This window comes from Seriola lalandi, unplaced genomic scaffold (genome assembly GCF_002814215.2).
Source record: "Seriola lalandi dorsalis isolate HSWRI2012SDOR001 ecotype SW California unplaced genomic scaffold, Sedor1 jcf7180002054808, whole genome shotgun sequence".
NCBI lineage: Eukaryota > Metazoa > Chordata > Actinopteri > Carangiformes > Carangidae > Seriola > Seriola lalandi.
In genome coordinates, this window is record NW_019525361.1 from 22665 (window position 1) to 38660 (window position 15996).

At 47.3% G+C, this 15996-nt stretch overlaps 1 protein-coding gene across 1 annotated transcript in view; it reads right to left on the minus strand.

The window, feature by feature from the left end:
* The window catches only part of cubn (cubilin (intrinsic factor-cobalamin receptor)), a 43104-nt gene that overhangs the window by 12974 nt on the left and 14134 nt on the right, over positions 1–15996 (minus strand). Inside the window, exons 20-43 of the mRNA XM_023426096.2 lie at positions 14728–14893; positions 13764–13989; positions 13346–13476; positions 11970–12159; positions 11540–11700; positions 11031–11212; positions 10538–10694; positions 9900–10090; positions 9649–9808; positions 8306–8487; positions 7955–8123; positions 7378–7559; positions 7010–7166; positions 4369–4485; positions 4176–4289; positions 3822–3950; positions 3606–3738; positions 2726–2931; positions 2468–2649; positions 2044–2236; positions 1659–1856; positions 1439–1585; positions 753–943; positions 372–540 (exon numbers count right to left, since the gene is read on the minus strand). Coding sequence (XP_023281864.1) covers positions 372–540; positions 753–943; positions 1439–1585; positions 1659–1856; positions 2044–2236; positions 2468–2649; positions 2726–2931; positions 3606–3738; positions 3822–3950; positions 4176–4289; positions 4369–4485; positions 7010–7166; positions 7378–7559; positions 7955–8123; positions 8306–8487; positions 9649–9808; positions 9900–10090; positions 10538–10694; positions 11031–11212; positions 11540–11700; positions 11970–12159; positions 13346–13476; positions 13764–13989; positions 14728–14893 — 4033 coding nt within the window. The remainder of the gene's footprint in view (positions 1–371; positions 541–752; positions 944–1438; positions 1586–1658; positions 1857–2043; positions 2237–2467; positions 2650–2725; positions 2932–3605; positions 3739–3821; positions 3951–4175; positions 4290–4368; positions 4486–7009; positions 7167–7377; positions 7560–7954; positions 8124–8305; positions 8488–9648; positions 9809–9899; positions 10091–10537; positions 10695–11030; positions 11213–11539; positions 11701–11969; positions 12160–13345; positions 13477–13763; positions 13990–14727; positions 14894–15996) is intronic.

Sequence of the window (15996 nt, forward strand, 5' to 3'; positions counted from 1 at the left end):
GGTGGTCTACCCTGACTGTGGTGGTCTACCCTGACAGTGGTGGTCTACCTTGACTGTGGTGGTCTACTCTGACTGTGGTGGTCTACCCTGACAGTGGTGATCTACCCTGACTGTGGTGATCTACCCTGACTGTGGTGATCTACCTTGACTGTGGTGATCTACCCTGACTGTGGTGATCTACCTTGACTGTGGTGGTCTACCCTGACTGTGGTGGTCTACCCTGACTGTGGTGATCTACCTTGACTGTGGTGGTCTACCCTGACTGTGGTGATCTACCCTGACTGTGGTGATCTACCCTGGCTGTGGTGGTCTACCTTGACTGTGGTGGTCTACCCTGACTGTGGTGATCTACCCTGACTGTGGTGGTCTACCTTGACTGTGGGCCTCGAAGGTCAGCTGGAAGCCGCTGGCCTCGTTGCTGGCATCAGACACAAAGTGAACAAACAGGTGGTTGTCAGTGGTCTGCACCAGGGAGGGGGGACTAGTTCCACACAGACGACCCCCCAGGAGTGGAGCTGAGGCGTCCGGACCATTCCTCAGCTGTGGAGAGTCAATAATCACAGGGACTCAGTGAGTAATTAAAGCATTAACGAGCTGATCATCAACACCTCAGACAGAGACCTGAACCTCGCTGAGGGTTTAAGACCTGCTTCCAGGAACTAGACTGTTCCAGAGCTAAACTTCCACACAGCAGTGGGACCTCCTTTTCCACTTTTCAGAACACACAGATGTTCAGATCCAGATGCTGTTACCTCCAGGTAGTCTCCTGAGCTGCAGCCAGTCCCATAGCCCTGAATCTGGAACGGAGTCTGGAAAGTGACAGAGACCCTGAAGCCAGGAGTCACCATCACGTGCCAGCTGCAGTCCAGACCAGGCAGGTAGGTCTGAGGGTAGCGGGGGCTGCTGAGCACCCCCCTGTCTACATGCAGCAGACCTCCACAACCTGAACACACAGAGAGGTGTTTATTAGTAATAATTATATTATCATTAATAATGATATGATTATTAATGATAACTACATGTTGTATTTTTACAGCTCATTAAGCAGCTGAACTATTTCCTGGCTCTCCCAGGAGTCTCCACTGGTTGCCTGGCAACTTGAGGCTGTGACTCCAGGAGGGCATTGCTACGGTGGCCCTGAGAGCTCAGACAGAACAGACAGAACGCAAACAACTCACCAAATCATCAGTTTGACACACGAGCTGCAGAGACTCACAACACAACAGAAGTGTTTCCGGGGGACACTAAGAAGTGACGGACCTGACTTCCGTTGCGTCGCCTGTATTTGCAGCGTGTTTGTGTTTTTGTTGTGAGTATTTACAGCTCAGGTGTTGTCACATTAATGTTTTCTGAAGTTGCAGTGAGTTGAGCTTCTGGGCCACCGTACACTGCACCTCCTTGCCTCTAGGTGATCTTTAGGTGCGTGATGACCTCTGACCTCTGGAGTAGGAGGCGTTGAAGCCTCGGCCGCTGATGCTGCCATCTGAGGAGAAGTGGATGAACATGGAATCTCCTGTGGAATGGAGGGAACCTGGAGGATCACGACCACACACATTGGCCAGCACGGGGGAGATACTGGTCGCACCTGTGGACACACACAGGTAAGGAGTGTGTGGAGGAACAAACAGAGCACTGAGTCCCTATAGACAAGGCCTCACCGTCTCTGATGACCAGGCTGTCAAAGTAGCAGGTGGGGTAGTCCTCCATGTCCAGAGACAGGATGTTGAACTCCACAGTGGAGCCTGGAGACCGGATCAGCCAGGTGCACTCCTGGTTAGGAAGGTAGTTCTCAGGCCAGCCGGGGGAGAAGAGGAAGTCCGGAGAGTCCCCGGTCATCAGGATTCCACCACACGCACCTGACACACACACACACACACACACACACACACACACACTTTTTATTTCAGTATAAAGCTGTGGATTAACAACATGTGAAAAAGTGACAGGTTCTGAAGACTTTCTGAGTGAGCTGTACACCTTCCTGTCGTTTAGTTTGAAAGGTGCAGCAGCATAAAATAAAGTCAGTCAGTCCGACTGTCTGACCTGGTGTAATGGTGGGTGGGGGTCCAGAGTCCTGGGCCGCAGTCCACTCCACCAGGAAGCCCCGTCCTCCCTGCACTGTGTCAGACTGGAACTGCAGGGTGACGGTGTTGCTGGTACTCCTCAGGGGAGGCGGCAGGTCCAGACCACAGAAGGTCCCGATGGGGTAGGAGTGAACACTGGAGCCATCAAATACCTGGAGAGATGGATCAGGATCAGGATCAGACCCTCATGTTACCATGGAGACGTAGACAGGAAGACAGTCAGTTTGGGTTTTATCAATCAATAAAAAAAATGTTTTAACTCTGAAAATAATTTTAAAACTTTAAATGTGAGAAGAATCTGGATCCATGTTGATCAGTGGATGAAACCGTGTCGAACCATGTGACACAACAACAACAGTCAGAGGGGACGGACTCGGTCTTACTCTGAGCTGGTCGTAGTAGCAGTCGGACGCGTCCTCGATGTCCATGTCCAGGAAGCGGATCTGGACATAGCTGTCTCCGTCCACACTGACGGTCCAGCGGTAGTGGGCGTTGTTGGGGTAGGTTCTGGGATACAGAGGGGAGGCAATCTGACCCGACTCCCCTGTCACATCATTACCATACACTGAGGAGCAGAGAGAAGGTCAGAGGTCAGAGTTCTTCTTCTGAACAGGTGAACACAGGTGATGTCACAGACTCACGGTGAGAGAAGGTGGCTCTGAATCCCACACTGCTGACTGAAGCGTCGGACACGAACTTCACCCACAGGATGTGACCGATCACGGAGGTGTAGTTGGAGGGAAGAGAGTATCCACAGAACCGACCAACCAGAGGCCCCGTGGAATTTCCCTCCCTGATCTCCACAAAGTCGTTGCGACAGCTGGAGTCTCCCTGCAGGTGAAAGACCCTGAACACAACACAGGTGTGTTACACTCAGGTGTCCTGTACATACCATCATCATCGCCACCATCATCATCATTATCAGCATCACCTTCATCACTGTCATCTTTATCATCATCATCATCATAACTATTATCGTCATCATCTTCATCATCACCATCATCATCACTATCATCATTATCATCATCATTACTATTATCTTCATCACCATCATCATTACCACCATCACTACCACCACTATCATCATCATCATCATCTTCATCATCACTATCATCTTCACTATCATCATCATCTTCGTCATCATCATCTTCATCATCACTATTATCTTCATCACATCATCTTCATCATCATCATCATCACCATCGTCTTCATCACCACCACCATCATCATCATTATCCTCATCATCTTCATCATCCTCATCATCACCATCATTTTCATCACCACCATCATCATCATCATTATCCTCATCATCTTCATCATCACTATCTTCATCATCATCAAATACCTTTTATACTTTTTAATACTATTTATATTTTACCTACTTCTCATTTTTATTGTGTACTTTCTATGTTTGTATTTTTATTCAGCTGCTATCTATCTATCTATCTATCTATCTATCTATCAGGTCAGGAAACAGGAAGTAAAGGGACGTAGTGAGTGAAGCTGGTCACTGATACTGACATGAAGGAGAGCTGGAGACGGTTTCCTGGAGAACTCCTAATGGTCCACACACACTCCACATTCGGTGGGTAAGCGTCTGGAAAGTTGGGACTGTTGAACGCTCCACTCTCCATCACCAGGTCTCCTCCACAGCCTGGGGGGGCAGAGAGTATTATATATATATACTCAGTACCAGCAGATGATAGTTTACAGAGGTCAGAGGTCAGTGGTTCTTACTGGAGGTGGAGGCTGAGAACGAGGCTCTGAAGCCTTTCCTGGAGACGGAGGGATCAGAGATGAAGTTCACCACCAACGAGTTACTGAAGGACGTGATGGGGTGAGGGACCTGCACGCCACAGTAACGACCTGAAGACAACAACACACTGTAACTCACACACACAGACTCTCACACTCACACACACACACACACAAACACACACACAAACACACACACACACACGCACACACACGCACACACACGCACACACACGCACACACACACACTCTCTCTCAAACTCAAACACACACACTGACACACACACACACACACACACACACACACACACACACACACACACACACACTCTCTACCTATAGAAGGAGCCTGGTAGTTATCTCCATCCAGGACCTCCACTGCATCATGGGAGCAGTTGGTGTTGATCATCTCCAGCTCAAAGTCAGTGAAGGACAGGGTCACATGGTTGACTGGCCACAGGAAGAGAGGTCAAAGGTTAAAGAACTGTCCTGATACCATAACAGTCGTTTTTACTCTGAGGCAGCTCACATGGTTCCTGTGCTCTGATGATCCAGCTGCAGTTCTGATTGGGTGGGTACGGGGATGGGTACCGCGGCGACGCGATGGCCCCTCCCACATCGTCTGTGATGATGGTTGTACCACAGGCTGGTGAACACAAACACAACCACATGGTCAGTGACCTCCAGTGACCTCAGCCTGGAGCTCAGATATACATGATAGAATATCTGAATGAGAGAGCGACACTTCGAGAGAGAGCGAGACCTTTGACCTTTAACCAACCCTTTATTGGTCTAAGTCCCATTACACAATACACCAGGAAGTTAAACACATACCTCAAAAAACAATAACAAAACAAAAATAAATAAATAAATGAATAAATAAAAACAATTATTTGATTTGATATTGATTCAAGCTGTTCAGAAACTGAGAATGAGTGATTCATGAGAAGTACTGCACCAGACACCTCCAACCCCCCAAGTACAAACACCCTCCTCCAGTTCTGACACCATTAATAATAAACAAACTCTATTCTGAGACGTGAAGCCACTAGACCTTTAAACATAAGTTCGCCGACCTCAGTCCCGCCGACCTCAGTCCCGCCGGCCTCGTCAGCTCAGCTGTTATAAAGGTTCTCTGCACGCTGATGGGTTGTGAAACAAAGGTTCCTCTCCAACCTTACCCTAGCACTCGGAACAATCTCTCTTCACTTTTAGTACAGTTCTCCAAGCATGCAGAACTGAAGGGTGAAACCAGGAGGGATGTCCTTCCCGTTCAGATCCAGAAGAAACAAGTGCTTATCATAGACCAGGTTTTTCACTCTATGAAGCAGCACAGATGCTGTTTGAGCCCAGAGCTGCTGCCTATGGTAGAGAAGACGCTGTGCAGTCTGAAGACAGAAGGCTGGTATATGACTCCTGGCCTCCCTCTGACACAGGTAAAAACAGATCTAATCCGGTGAAGAGTGTGTGGAGGTTCCACAACAGTAAGCCGGTGCCAGAGCATAGATGTAGCCAGGTTGTTAACAACCAAAGTGCTTCCCTCTGTAAGACAACTGGGGCGGAACCCAACGCCATCGAGACAATCCGGCACTGATTTTTCCAACATTTGATAATGTGAGACGATGTGAAATAAGATTGCTACTCCTCCTCGTCTCCAGGACATTCCCCACTCTCCCTCATTGTCCACTGAGCTGTGTCTCTTCTAAGAGAAACATCGCTCGTCTGTGTCCCTCCCTCCATTGATGTTCAGTGTTCCTACTCTCAAGACGTCCATGTAGAGTAGAGAGAGAAAGAATAGAGAGAGGACAGCAGAACCCTTCAAAGAGGAAAAGACCGCCCTTAGTGATTCACCCATTTTGTATCTATTTCTGCGTTTAGAGGAGCCTTTCCTCGCTTTTCTTTCTTGAGTTTATTCAGTATCTTTTTAAGATGAAACCTTCTGTTTATTCAGCTGTTAATAACTTGCCTGTTTTCTTAACTTTAGTATAGAATTAACGAATCTATCAACATCTGAGAAGATGGAAATAATTGATCTCCTGCTTTGAATATGGCTGCCTATCATCCTGTGAGACAGTATGAGTAAACTGTGACAAGACAGGAGGAAGACAACATGTCTTCCTCCTCCTTTTCAACATGTAGATTGTTTGATTCACCTGCTGCTGCACCTTCAGCCTCAGCTGTGTCGGTGTCCTTCACTCGTTCTTTCTGCCCACTGCCTTCATTGTCCTCTACAGTCTGTCCCACAGTATCAACAGGTCCCTCACCTCACTGTCCACTGTTACTGTTACTTTATTATCAAGTGCATCGTGGTGCAAAGTGCCTGTTGCTGCTGGTAACAGTGCTGCATGCAGCCTGCTGCTCATGTGGGCCGGATGAGCACTTGTGGCCGATATCACCACATTAGGGTTATATCCTACCCTTAACCCTATCAAAACATTTCATGCTGCCAGATCTTGCATAAACAGCATAGAAATCATTTCAAATTTAGCCTTAATTGACACGTCCAAGACTCTCGTAGGATTGCTGTGGTACATGAAGGCCTTTCTCTGTAGAGACTGAATGTGTTGCAGTCTGGCGTCTTTGCAGCCCAGACGAACTGTTTTGAACCCGCTGTTAAACTTATAGAGGCGAGTCGGTTCCTTTTCCAACAGTTCACTGGGGATGAACGGGGGGAGGCCTGACACGGTGATCCGTGTAGCAGGTACAAACAGATCGTCTAACACCAGGCCTCTCTCAACCAGCTGATGGACTAACCGACAAGAGAATCTGTTTCACGGTGTACCGTCATCACTCTAACCCCGTGTCTGATGGACAACAATTCAATCACTTAAACTCCTCTCACCTCCCATAAAGCACAAGGTGAAAATCAGAACAAGAATCAATCCAAATGTCCCAGACTCACTCAACAGCTCCACACATTTCACAAGCACTCACAGACAGAGAGGGGGAGAAGGGGGGGGGGGACAGAGCGAGAGAGAGATACAGAGAGGAGGGAGAGACATGTCCTTCATGTTTCTATCAGCTGGTCTGAGATCAGCTGTGTGAGGCCTGAGACGACATCATCTACAGACAATCTGAGTGGAAGTGAAGACAGAGGAGACTGATGGATGAAGAGAAGGACTGATGGACTAAAACCATGTTGAGGACACAGCAGCAGACGTCAGACCCACCCTCAGAGAAGTGAGCACTGAATCCTCGGTGGCTGCGGCTGGAGTCGGACCTGAAGCGAACAAACATGGAGTTCTGGGTGGAGGTGATAGAGGGAGGCAGACTGGAGCCACACACTCGGGCCAGCAGAGGAGATGACGCAGTTGGACCGTCGTGGATCTACAGAGACAGAGTAAATGATCAGTCTTAAACAGACCGTGTCCACAGTCCAGATCCAGATCCAGTCCAGGTTTCCTCTTTGGTACAGAGTCTAGTTAGAGCTGGATCAGGATCAGGACTGAACCTTCCCCCTGCAGACTGTTGATCTCTGCAGGATGTGTAAAGGTTCGTCGACCACTACAGTTATGAACACATGAAAACAGTCACTCACAGCCACGTAGTCCCAGGCACAGTTACTGTGCTGCTCGATGTCCAGGTCAGAGAAGTTGAAGGAGACTCGGTGGTGGGAGTCCACACTGAGGACCCAGGAACAGTCCACATTGTTGGGGTAGCTGCTGGGATAAGACGGAGAGTGGATCTCCCCTGATGGAGCAGTGACTGGACCCCCGCAGCCTGAGTAGGAGGGGCAGAGGGTCAAAGGTCACAGAGAGCTGTGTGTCTGTGTGATAACAGAAAGTCTGAATGACAACAGGTGATCTGGAGAGTCACAAAGAACATCAATAACAAATAAATCCAGCACCTGCACTTCAAGCTTTCAGAACATGAAGGAAAGAACATTCAGGAAATCTTGTTGATTGTTTTCAGGTTAATAAAAAACTTCAGGTTTAAAGCTTCACATTCTGGATCAGTCACACAGACTCACAGACACTGACTCAGTCACTGACTCTTCTTCTGACAAGAACAACCATCAGTCCAACAACCTCCAGCCACCAGGATAACAGCCTCACCACCGTGAGGTTCTCTGAGGTTCTCTGTGGTACTCTGTGGTTCTCAGTGACTCCACCCACCTCCCTGGACTTCAGTCCAGCTGGCGTTGAAGCCTCGGCCGCTGACGTAGGCGTCGGACTTGAAGCGGACTGTGAGCAGGTTCCCGGTGCTGGAGATCTGCATGGGGCTGGACGTGGTGCTGCAGAGCTTGACCAGCTGAGGGGCTGAAAGGTCTGGACCTCCGTACACCTGAGGGGGGGGGGGGTCAGAGGTCAAAGACAGGTCACTGGTTCCACTGCTGAGTCACTCGTGAAGACATGTTCATTCAGAGACGTGTCTCTATCAATACAGTCAACATAAAGACAACAGTTTAATGAACTCTGTAAACCAGCAGGACCAGGACCAGGTCCAGGTCCAGGTCCAGGTCTCACCTCCAGAACATCATAGTTACAGTCTGGGTGGAACTCCACGTCAAACTCATGGATGGTGAGGGTGATGCTGCTGCCAGCTGATGTGGTGATGTACCACAAACACTCCCTGTTCTCGGGGTACCTGCTGGGGTAGTCTGGACTGGTGAAGGAGCCCTGTGGACCAGAGAGATCCCCCCCACAGCCTGCAGGGACAGAAGACCACTGAGCGTCACCATACAATGAATACAGGGATGATCCAGGCTCCAAAACCCAGCAGACAGCAGGAGCAGACAGAACCGCAGTAAGAGAACAGGAACCTCCTGGATGGTTCCATCTACACTCTGAATAGAGATCCTACTGTCTGTCATGTGTCAGAGACCTGAACCATGAGCTGCTCCAAGAAAGTGTTACAGAAAAATCACCAGTTTATCAACATGAGGATAAAAATGAACATAGTTAACATAGTAATGTTTTGATGATGTAAAATCATCACACTAAATAAAATCAGTGTTAGACATGAAAGAGGAACAACATTAACTGTCCTCACAGGAAACTGTCACATGACAGGAGAGCTGCGTTCACAGGGGATGAGCGGTTTAGTCCCTGCCTCCAACACGTTACATCATCACATATGAGTCGACCCTGTATTTATCTATTTATTCAGATCACCATTAGCCAACAACATAAATTCATAGACAATACTTCAGTGACAACAGATACATCAACACACATCCATATCGTTCATACTCACAATGAGACTCACAACACGACAGCCACTCAAAACCTCTAATATACAATAACTCTATAATCATTTCATTTCTTTAATAACTGAGAAAAGACAATTCAATCCACTAAGTAACAAAAAAGATAAATATAAAAATAAATATGTGGGATGAAATAACTCCTGTATCCATTTCCATTTTAGAAAACTCATAGTGTTATAACTATTCCTCATGAAAACAAATACAATCTGAACTTTATTTTAAAACATATTTTATTATTTTCTAATGTCAGAAACTCGGTAATGAATTCATGCCACTGTTGCTCCTCTCTGTATTAAACAAGTTCAACAAGAGCGCAACACAAGATGACCCTCTGATGTCTGCTGGGTAAAATAATAAGTTACTATAAAGTGTTTGTGGGTTTTAGTTCTGATAATGTTCTGATAAAGTGAGACACCCTGCCCCCACACACACACACACACACACACACACGTACACACACACGTACACACACACGTACACACACGTACACACACACGTACACACACACACGTACACACACACGTACACACACACACACACACACACACACACACACACACACACACACACACACACACACACACACACACTCCCTCTCACCGTTCTGGTACCACATCATCCGGAAGCCGGACAGAGACAAGGAGCTGTCTGATCTGAACACCACAGTGAGGGAGGAGCCAGAGCTGCTGTTGGCTGGTGGGGGCCTGTACCCGCAGAATGAACCAATCAGAGGAGCCTGTGTGTTCGGTCCATTATAGAGCTGGGGAGACATATGGAGAGAGAGAGAGAGATGTGAGTGCACAGTAAAACACACAGCCATAATAATCGGGGCTGTTGGAGAGCAGCAGCACCTTCACATAGTCGTACGGACAGCTGCTGGAGGTGGACTCCAGCTCGAAGGACGTGAAGGTGTAGTTGATGGTGTTTCCTCCACTGGCCTGGATGGTCCAGCTGCAGTACGAGTTGTCTGGGTATTCGTTGGGAAAGTTCAGTGACTCCAGCACCCCCTGGTGTCTGCCTGAGATCAGCACGTCACGGCACGCTGAAAACACACAACACACGCTGAAATACACACTCTGAAATACACACAATACACTCTTAAATACACAGAATACACACATGGCACACACTGTATTGACGACTCTCTATTGATCCAGATTTATTAAATATAAGGTCCTGGATTGATCTGTATTACTGTCCAACAACCTTCACCAGGATGGACTCAGTGACACAACTCTCATTAACACCTGAAAATACAAAATCCTTTAAACTGATCAGATGACACAGACACAGATCCATTAAAACATCTGATTAATGACAACCGCTTCCTCTGGACTTTTACTGAGTTCAGTTTGAATATTGAACCTCCGAACATCTGATGAATGTGATGAATAAAGCAACCTAAGGTTTATTTTCTAAAACTACCAAATATAACACTACAGCCTATGTGTGTGTGTGTGTGTGTGTGTGTGTGTGTGTGTGGCCGTACTGGAGGTGTATGATGCCACGAAGCCTCCGGTGCTGATGCTGCTGTCAGTGCGTAGTTTGATGAACAGCTGGTGACTGGAGGAGTTGATGCTGCTGGGCAGCTGACTGCCACACAACCTGGCTATCTCTGGAGCACTGCTGCTGTTCCCATCATGCACCTGAACACACACACACACACACACACACACACACACACACACACCAGCTGTTGATCAGTGAAACCTAATGATGAGCTCCTGATGATCATGTTACTAACAAAACATGGATCCGTCTGAAAAACACTGAGGATTAAAACCTGACCCTCTGTGGAGTTTATATATCTTTCGCTGTTCAATTCAAATATCAACAGTATTTCTCCACATTTAAAAACCATCAAGAACACAATCCTGAATCCACATGAATTATATTTACACACCTCCACCTCCTCACACACACAGTGTTTGGAAACTACCCCTACCCCACCCCCCACCCCACCCTGGGGGGACAGTACTCACAGCCAGGTAATCATATGTGCAGGTGGAGCTGGACTCCAGGTGGAAGTCAGAGAAGGAGAGGATCAGCCGGCTGCCTTGGCTGGTCCCGACGGTCCAGTAGCACTCAGAGTTAGGATGGTAGGGCAGGGGGTAGTTAGGGGAGGAGAACTGCCCAGTGGCCGTCGTCAAAGACCCCCCACAGCCTGGAAGGAAGGAACGACATCACATGGAGAGTTTCGTGTGCGTGTGTGTGTGTGTCCCTCGTCCCTGGAGGACATGTAGTTCACTCTTTTACACGTTGATGTGAAGAACAAACATCCTCCTTCAGGTGAAATCACAAACATGGATCATAAAACGTCCTCCTCTGTCTCCCCCTAGTGGTGAGACCTGATCTGATGCTTCTGTTTGTTCTGCAGTGAACACTCTTCTTCTTCTTCTTCTTCTTCTTCTTCTTCTTCTTTCATTCTGTTTCTGTCTGATGAACCTCACAGGTCAAACAGCTCCTAATATAAAAACAGTGTGACACTCACCAGCTAGTGATCCGTCCCAGTGAGCCATGAACCCACTACGTGTTATCGAGCCGTCGGAGCGGAATCTGACCCACAGGCGGTTGCTATGGGATACCAGGACCGGAGGCCTCTGATTGGAGCAGAACTTACCAATCAAAGGAGACGTCTCATAACCACCATCCCTGAAAAGACAAGAAGTTCAGAGGGTCAGAGGTCAATAAAGGAGACAGGTGTGCCACCTGTGGACAGTTGGATTAAAAACCACAGTGTAAGTGTCAGGTATCCGAGAGGATGAGACACAATCTCACCTCGAGACATATCTCACAAACATCATGCAGAGCGACACAGACGTTCAAATGATACTTCTAAGATTCATTCATTGCTCATTTGTTCAGTTTTGAGAAGAGTCTGGATCCAGCCTCCTCTTCTCCAACCTTCATCCTTCTCTCACCTGATCTCCACAAAGTCTGAGCTGCATGAAGGAGGGAAACCCTCCAGGTAAAAGCTGGTGAAGTTCAGCTTGATCTGCATGTTGACCTGAACAATGATCTTGTAGATGCAGTCTCTGTTGGTGGGGTAGTAGTTGGGGTAGTTAGGTGAAAAGAAGGAGCCTGTGGGGGCAGTGAAGGTCTCACTACAATCTGAAGAGAGAGAGAAACAGAAGCTACAGCTTCATCTTCACATTAAATCACCTTGTTATTTCTCTAAGATGCTAACAGCTCATGCTAACAGTTCATGCTAACAGCTCATGCTAACACTCTCTGGATTTCCAGCGGTTCACTCCTACACTCTCTGCTCACTCACACATAGTTAAAGACAAACACAGCAGAAGGTTGGTGGTTAACTGAACCACATGACTGATTAGACATCAGAGTACTTTAGTCCTGCACAGCTAATGAGCTCAGAGATTCACGTCATGGTCATCTTCATCAAGATGTTCATGAGTGAGACTCACTGTGGTGCTCAGACTGTTGGCCCTAGCTGTTCTCTACACACACACCGTTTATCAAAGTATCTTGTGTGTGTGTCTGTGTGTGCGTCAGTATCAATGTGTGTGTGTGTGTATCAGTGTGTGTGTGTCAGTCTGTGAGTCTGTATCAATGTGTGTGTGTGTGTCAGTCTGCGAGTGTGTATCAGTGTGTCTGTATCAATGTGTGTGTGTGTGTGTGTGTGTGTCAGTCTGTGAGTGTGTATCAGTGTGTCAGTATCAATGTGTGTGTGTGTGTATCAGTGTGTGTGCATGTGTGTGTGTGTCAGTCAGTGTGTGTGTGTCAGCCTGTGAGTCTGTATCAATGTGTGTGTGTGTGTCAGTCTGTGAGTGTGTATCAGTGTGTCTGTATCAGTATGTGTGCGTGTGTGTGTGTGTGTGTGTGTCAGTCTGTGAGTGTATCAGTGTGTCTGTATCAGTATGTGTGCGTGTGTGTGCGTGTGTGTGTGTGTCAGTGTGTGTGTGTGTCAGTCTGTGAGTGTATCAGTGTGTTGAGTTCTGAGGTTTATCAGTCATGAAATAGACTAATCACCTTACAAAGTCTCTCATGTTTGTAATATTATAAAATATAAAAATGATAATTTACAAGATGAATCATTGTTTTGGAGCCTCAGTGTCTGGACCAACACAGTGGTCTCACTAATGAATGAGGAGGCTGTCTTCTTTAAGACCTCTGAGCCTAATCTTTACAGCTGTGTCCAAACTGGTCACACCAGGACCTGAACCCAGGACTGGAATCCCCACAGTCCGGTCTGAACTCAGCGAGATGTTGAAGTGGAGGCTGAGCTGTGAGGTGAAGGGTCAGTGTGAGGTCACCTCTCTGACCAGGTGAGTGTTACCTGTGGCAGCGTTGAGGGAGATGTAGCTGGCAGAGAATCCCTCTGTGGACAAACTGGAGTCTGTCACAAACAGCAGAGTCAGCTGATTGTCAATGCTAGTGATGGAGGGAGGCACTGAACGCCCACAGTACCTGGACACAACACAACAGACACACACACACACACACACACACACACACACACACTGTCACTCAGAAGTCTCTGCAGAGATGAAGAATCTCAGCTTCTCTCCATCAATCACGTCTTTATGGTCAGAGACATGAGACAGTCTACTGGAGTCTGACTGACTTTAAAGACTCTGGAACCAGAGTCTGGTTCCTCCTGGTCGCACGCACGCACGCACGCACGCACGCACGCACGCACGCACGCACGCACGCACGCACGCACGCACACACACACACACACACACAGTATCTACCTGCCAATCTTGGTTCCGGTCTCAACAGTCCCATTGTCGTAGACCTCCAGATAGTCCAGGACACAGTTCGTGTGGTACTCCAGGTTGAAAGACTCAAAGGTGAGCCGGACCAGTTTGCCGGGGGCAACATTTATGTACCAGGTGCACCTGGCACCATGGGGGTAGTTGGTAGGGTGGCCAGGGGTGGTGATGGTGCCTGAGGGACTGGTCAGGGTGTCACCACATCCTGGGTCAGGAGGAAGAGGGCAGATGGTCATCGATGGAGATGGTGGACTTCAGGAACCCTGACCCTGAGTCTCTTTAGAGAAATCTGGGTCATCAGCCACAGACTTGAAGATCTCAGCATGTTAAAAAGTCAATGACACCCTTAGCATTAGCTTAGCATAACCCTGAGAAAGCATACCAATGTACACTGAGTATTTCAAAGCATCTTGTAAAGGTTTACAGTGTTAACCAGATGAGAGTCTCTGGAGTTAATGTTTAGGTTCTGACCAGGACCGGCATGTTTACATTTAATTGCTGTGTGTTTCACTGTGATCACAGAGACTGGATTCAGTTCATGGTTTGAACTGGAAAAGGAGCTGAGTTCAAAGGAAGTGGATTCAAAATCAGTGTGAAAGTGATGATGCGATATTCTTCTCTTCTGTTTCCACACAAGGAGCTAAACACAAAGTAAGAGACTGTCACAGTGAATCAGACTGAACGTGGTGTTTGTGTCTGATCATGAAAGCCACACACACACACACACACACACACACACACACACACACAACACACAACACACACACACACACAGACAACAGACAACATCGACCAGACTAACAGACTCCAGATTTCCCTTGGTGTTTTGCAGGATGCCACTAAAATCAAACCAAATCAAATCTTTAAAAATGTTTTTTGCTGAATAAGATCATCAGTGTGATTTCAGGATCCTGTTCAATGCGAAGTGTCTGCAGACTCTCACCCTCCAAGGCAGAGCTGTAGGCCGCCTCGAAGCCGTGGTTACTGACGGATGAGTCGGTCTTGAAGCGGACGTACATGGATCTCTGAGTGGACTGGAGACTGGGGGGAGTCTCAACACCACAAAATGTCCCCAGCAGTGGAGAGCTGGACGTGGAGCCGTCCCTGACCTGGAGACAGAGGACGCATGATGACTGACCCACTGTCCCCCCTCTGTTCCATGAGATCAAGGACATCACTCGTGTAGAATGTGTCACTTTACCTCGACAAAGTCGAACCGACAGGACCCCCCCTCAACGTCAAAGGACAGGAAGTTGAGTGTGACCACGTAGCCCTCTGGCTGGTTGATGACCCACTCACAGACCTTGTTGTGGGGGTAGGCGTTGGGGTGGTAGGGAGAGCGGAGCTGCCCAGTCCCAGACAGAGTACCTCCACAACCTGGGGTGGGGGATTTACTTTGAGTTTTAATGAACTGGAAAACAATTGTAATATTACATCTTTTCTAATCATATGTTATTCCAGTGTCAGGTCTGTTAACATGAACATGAACACAGTCTGAGACTGAAGCCGTGACTTTATCAGCTGTTCTGACACTTTCCTGCTCCTCACCAGAGAACACATAAACATGATGTCATGTCATGTGTGTGTATAAATGTGTGAAGACTCACCCACAGTGTAGACGGCCCTGAAACCAGCCCGGCTCACTGAGCTGTCAGACCTGAACCGGATCCACAGGAAGTTGGAGGATGAGATGATGGGGGCTGGGAGGGTGGTCCCACAGTATTTGCCAATCAGAGGGTCGGTCTCCACACTGCCGTCACGGACCTGAGAGAGAGGCGGGAAAGAACAGGAAGGAGACATGCTGAGTCTTCTGTACGTGCAGCTTTTAGCCCAAACTGTAAACACAAACTGTAAACACAAACTATAAACACAAACTTTAAACAAACTTTAAACACAAACTGTAAACACAAACGGTAAACAAACTATAAACACAAACTGTAAACACAAACTGTAAACAAACTATAAACACAAACTTTAAACAAACTTTAAACACAAACTATAAACAAACTTTAAACACAAACTGTAAACACAAACTGTAAACAAACTATAAACACAAACTTTAAACAAACTATAAACACAAACTATAAACAAACTATAAACACAAACTGTAAACACAAACTGTAAACAAACTGTAAACACAAACTATAAACACAAACTGTAAACAAACTATAAACACAAACTATAAACAAACTATAAACACAAACTATAAACA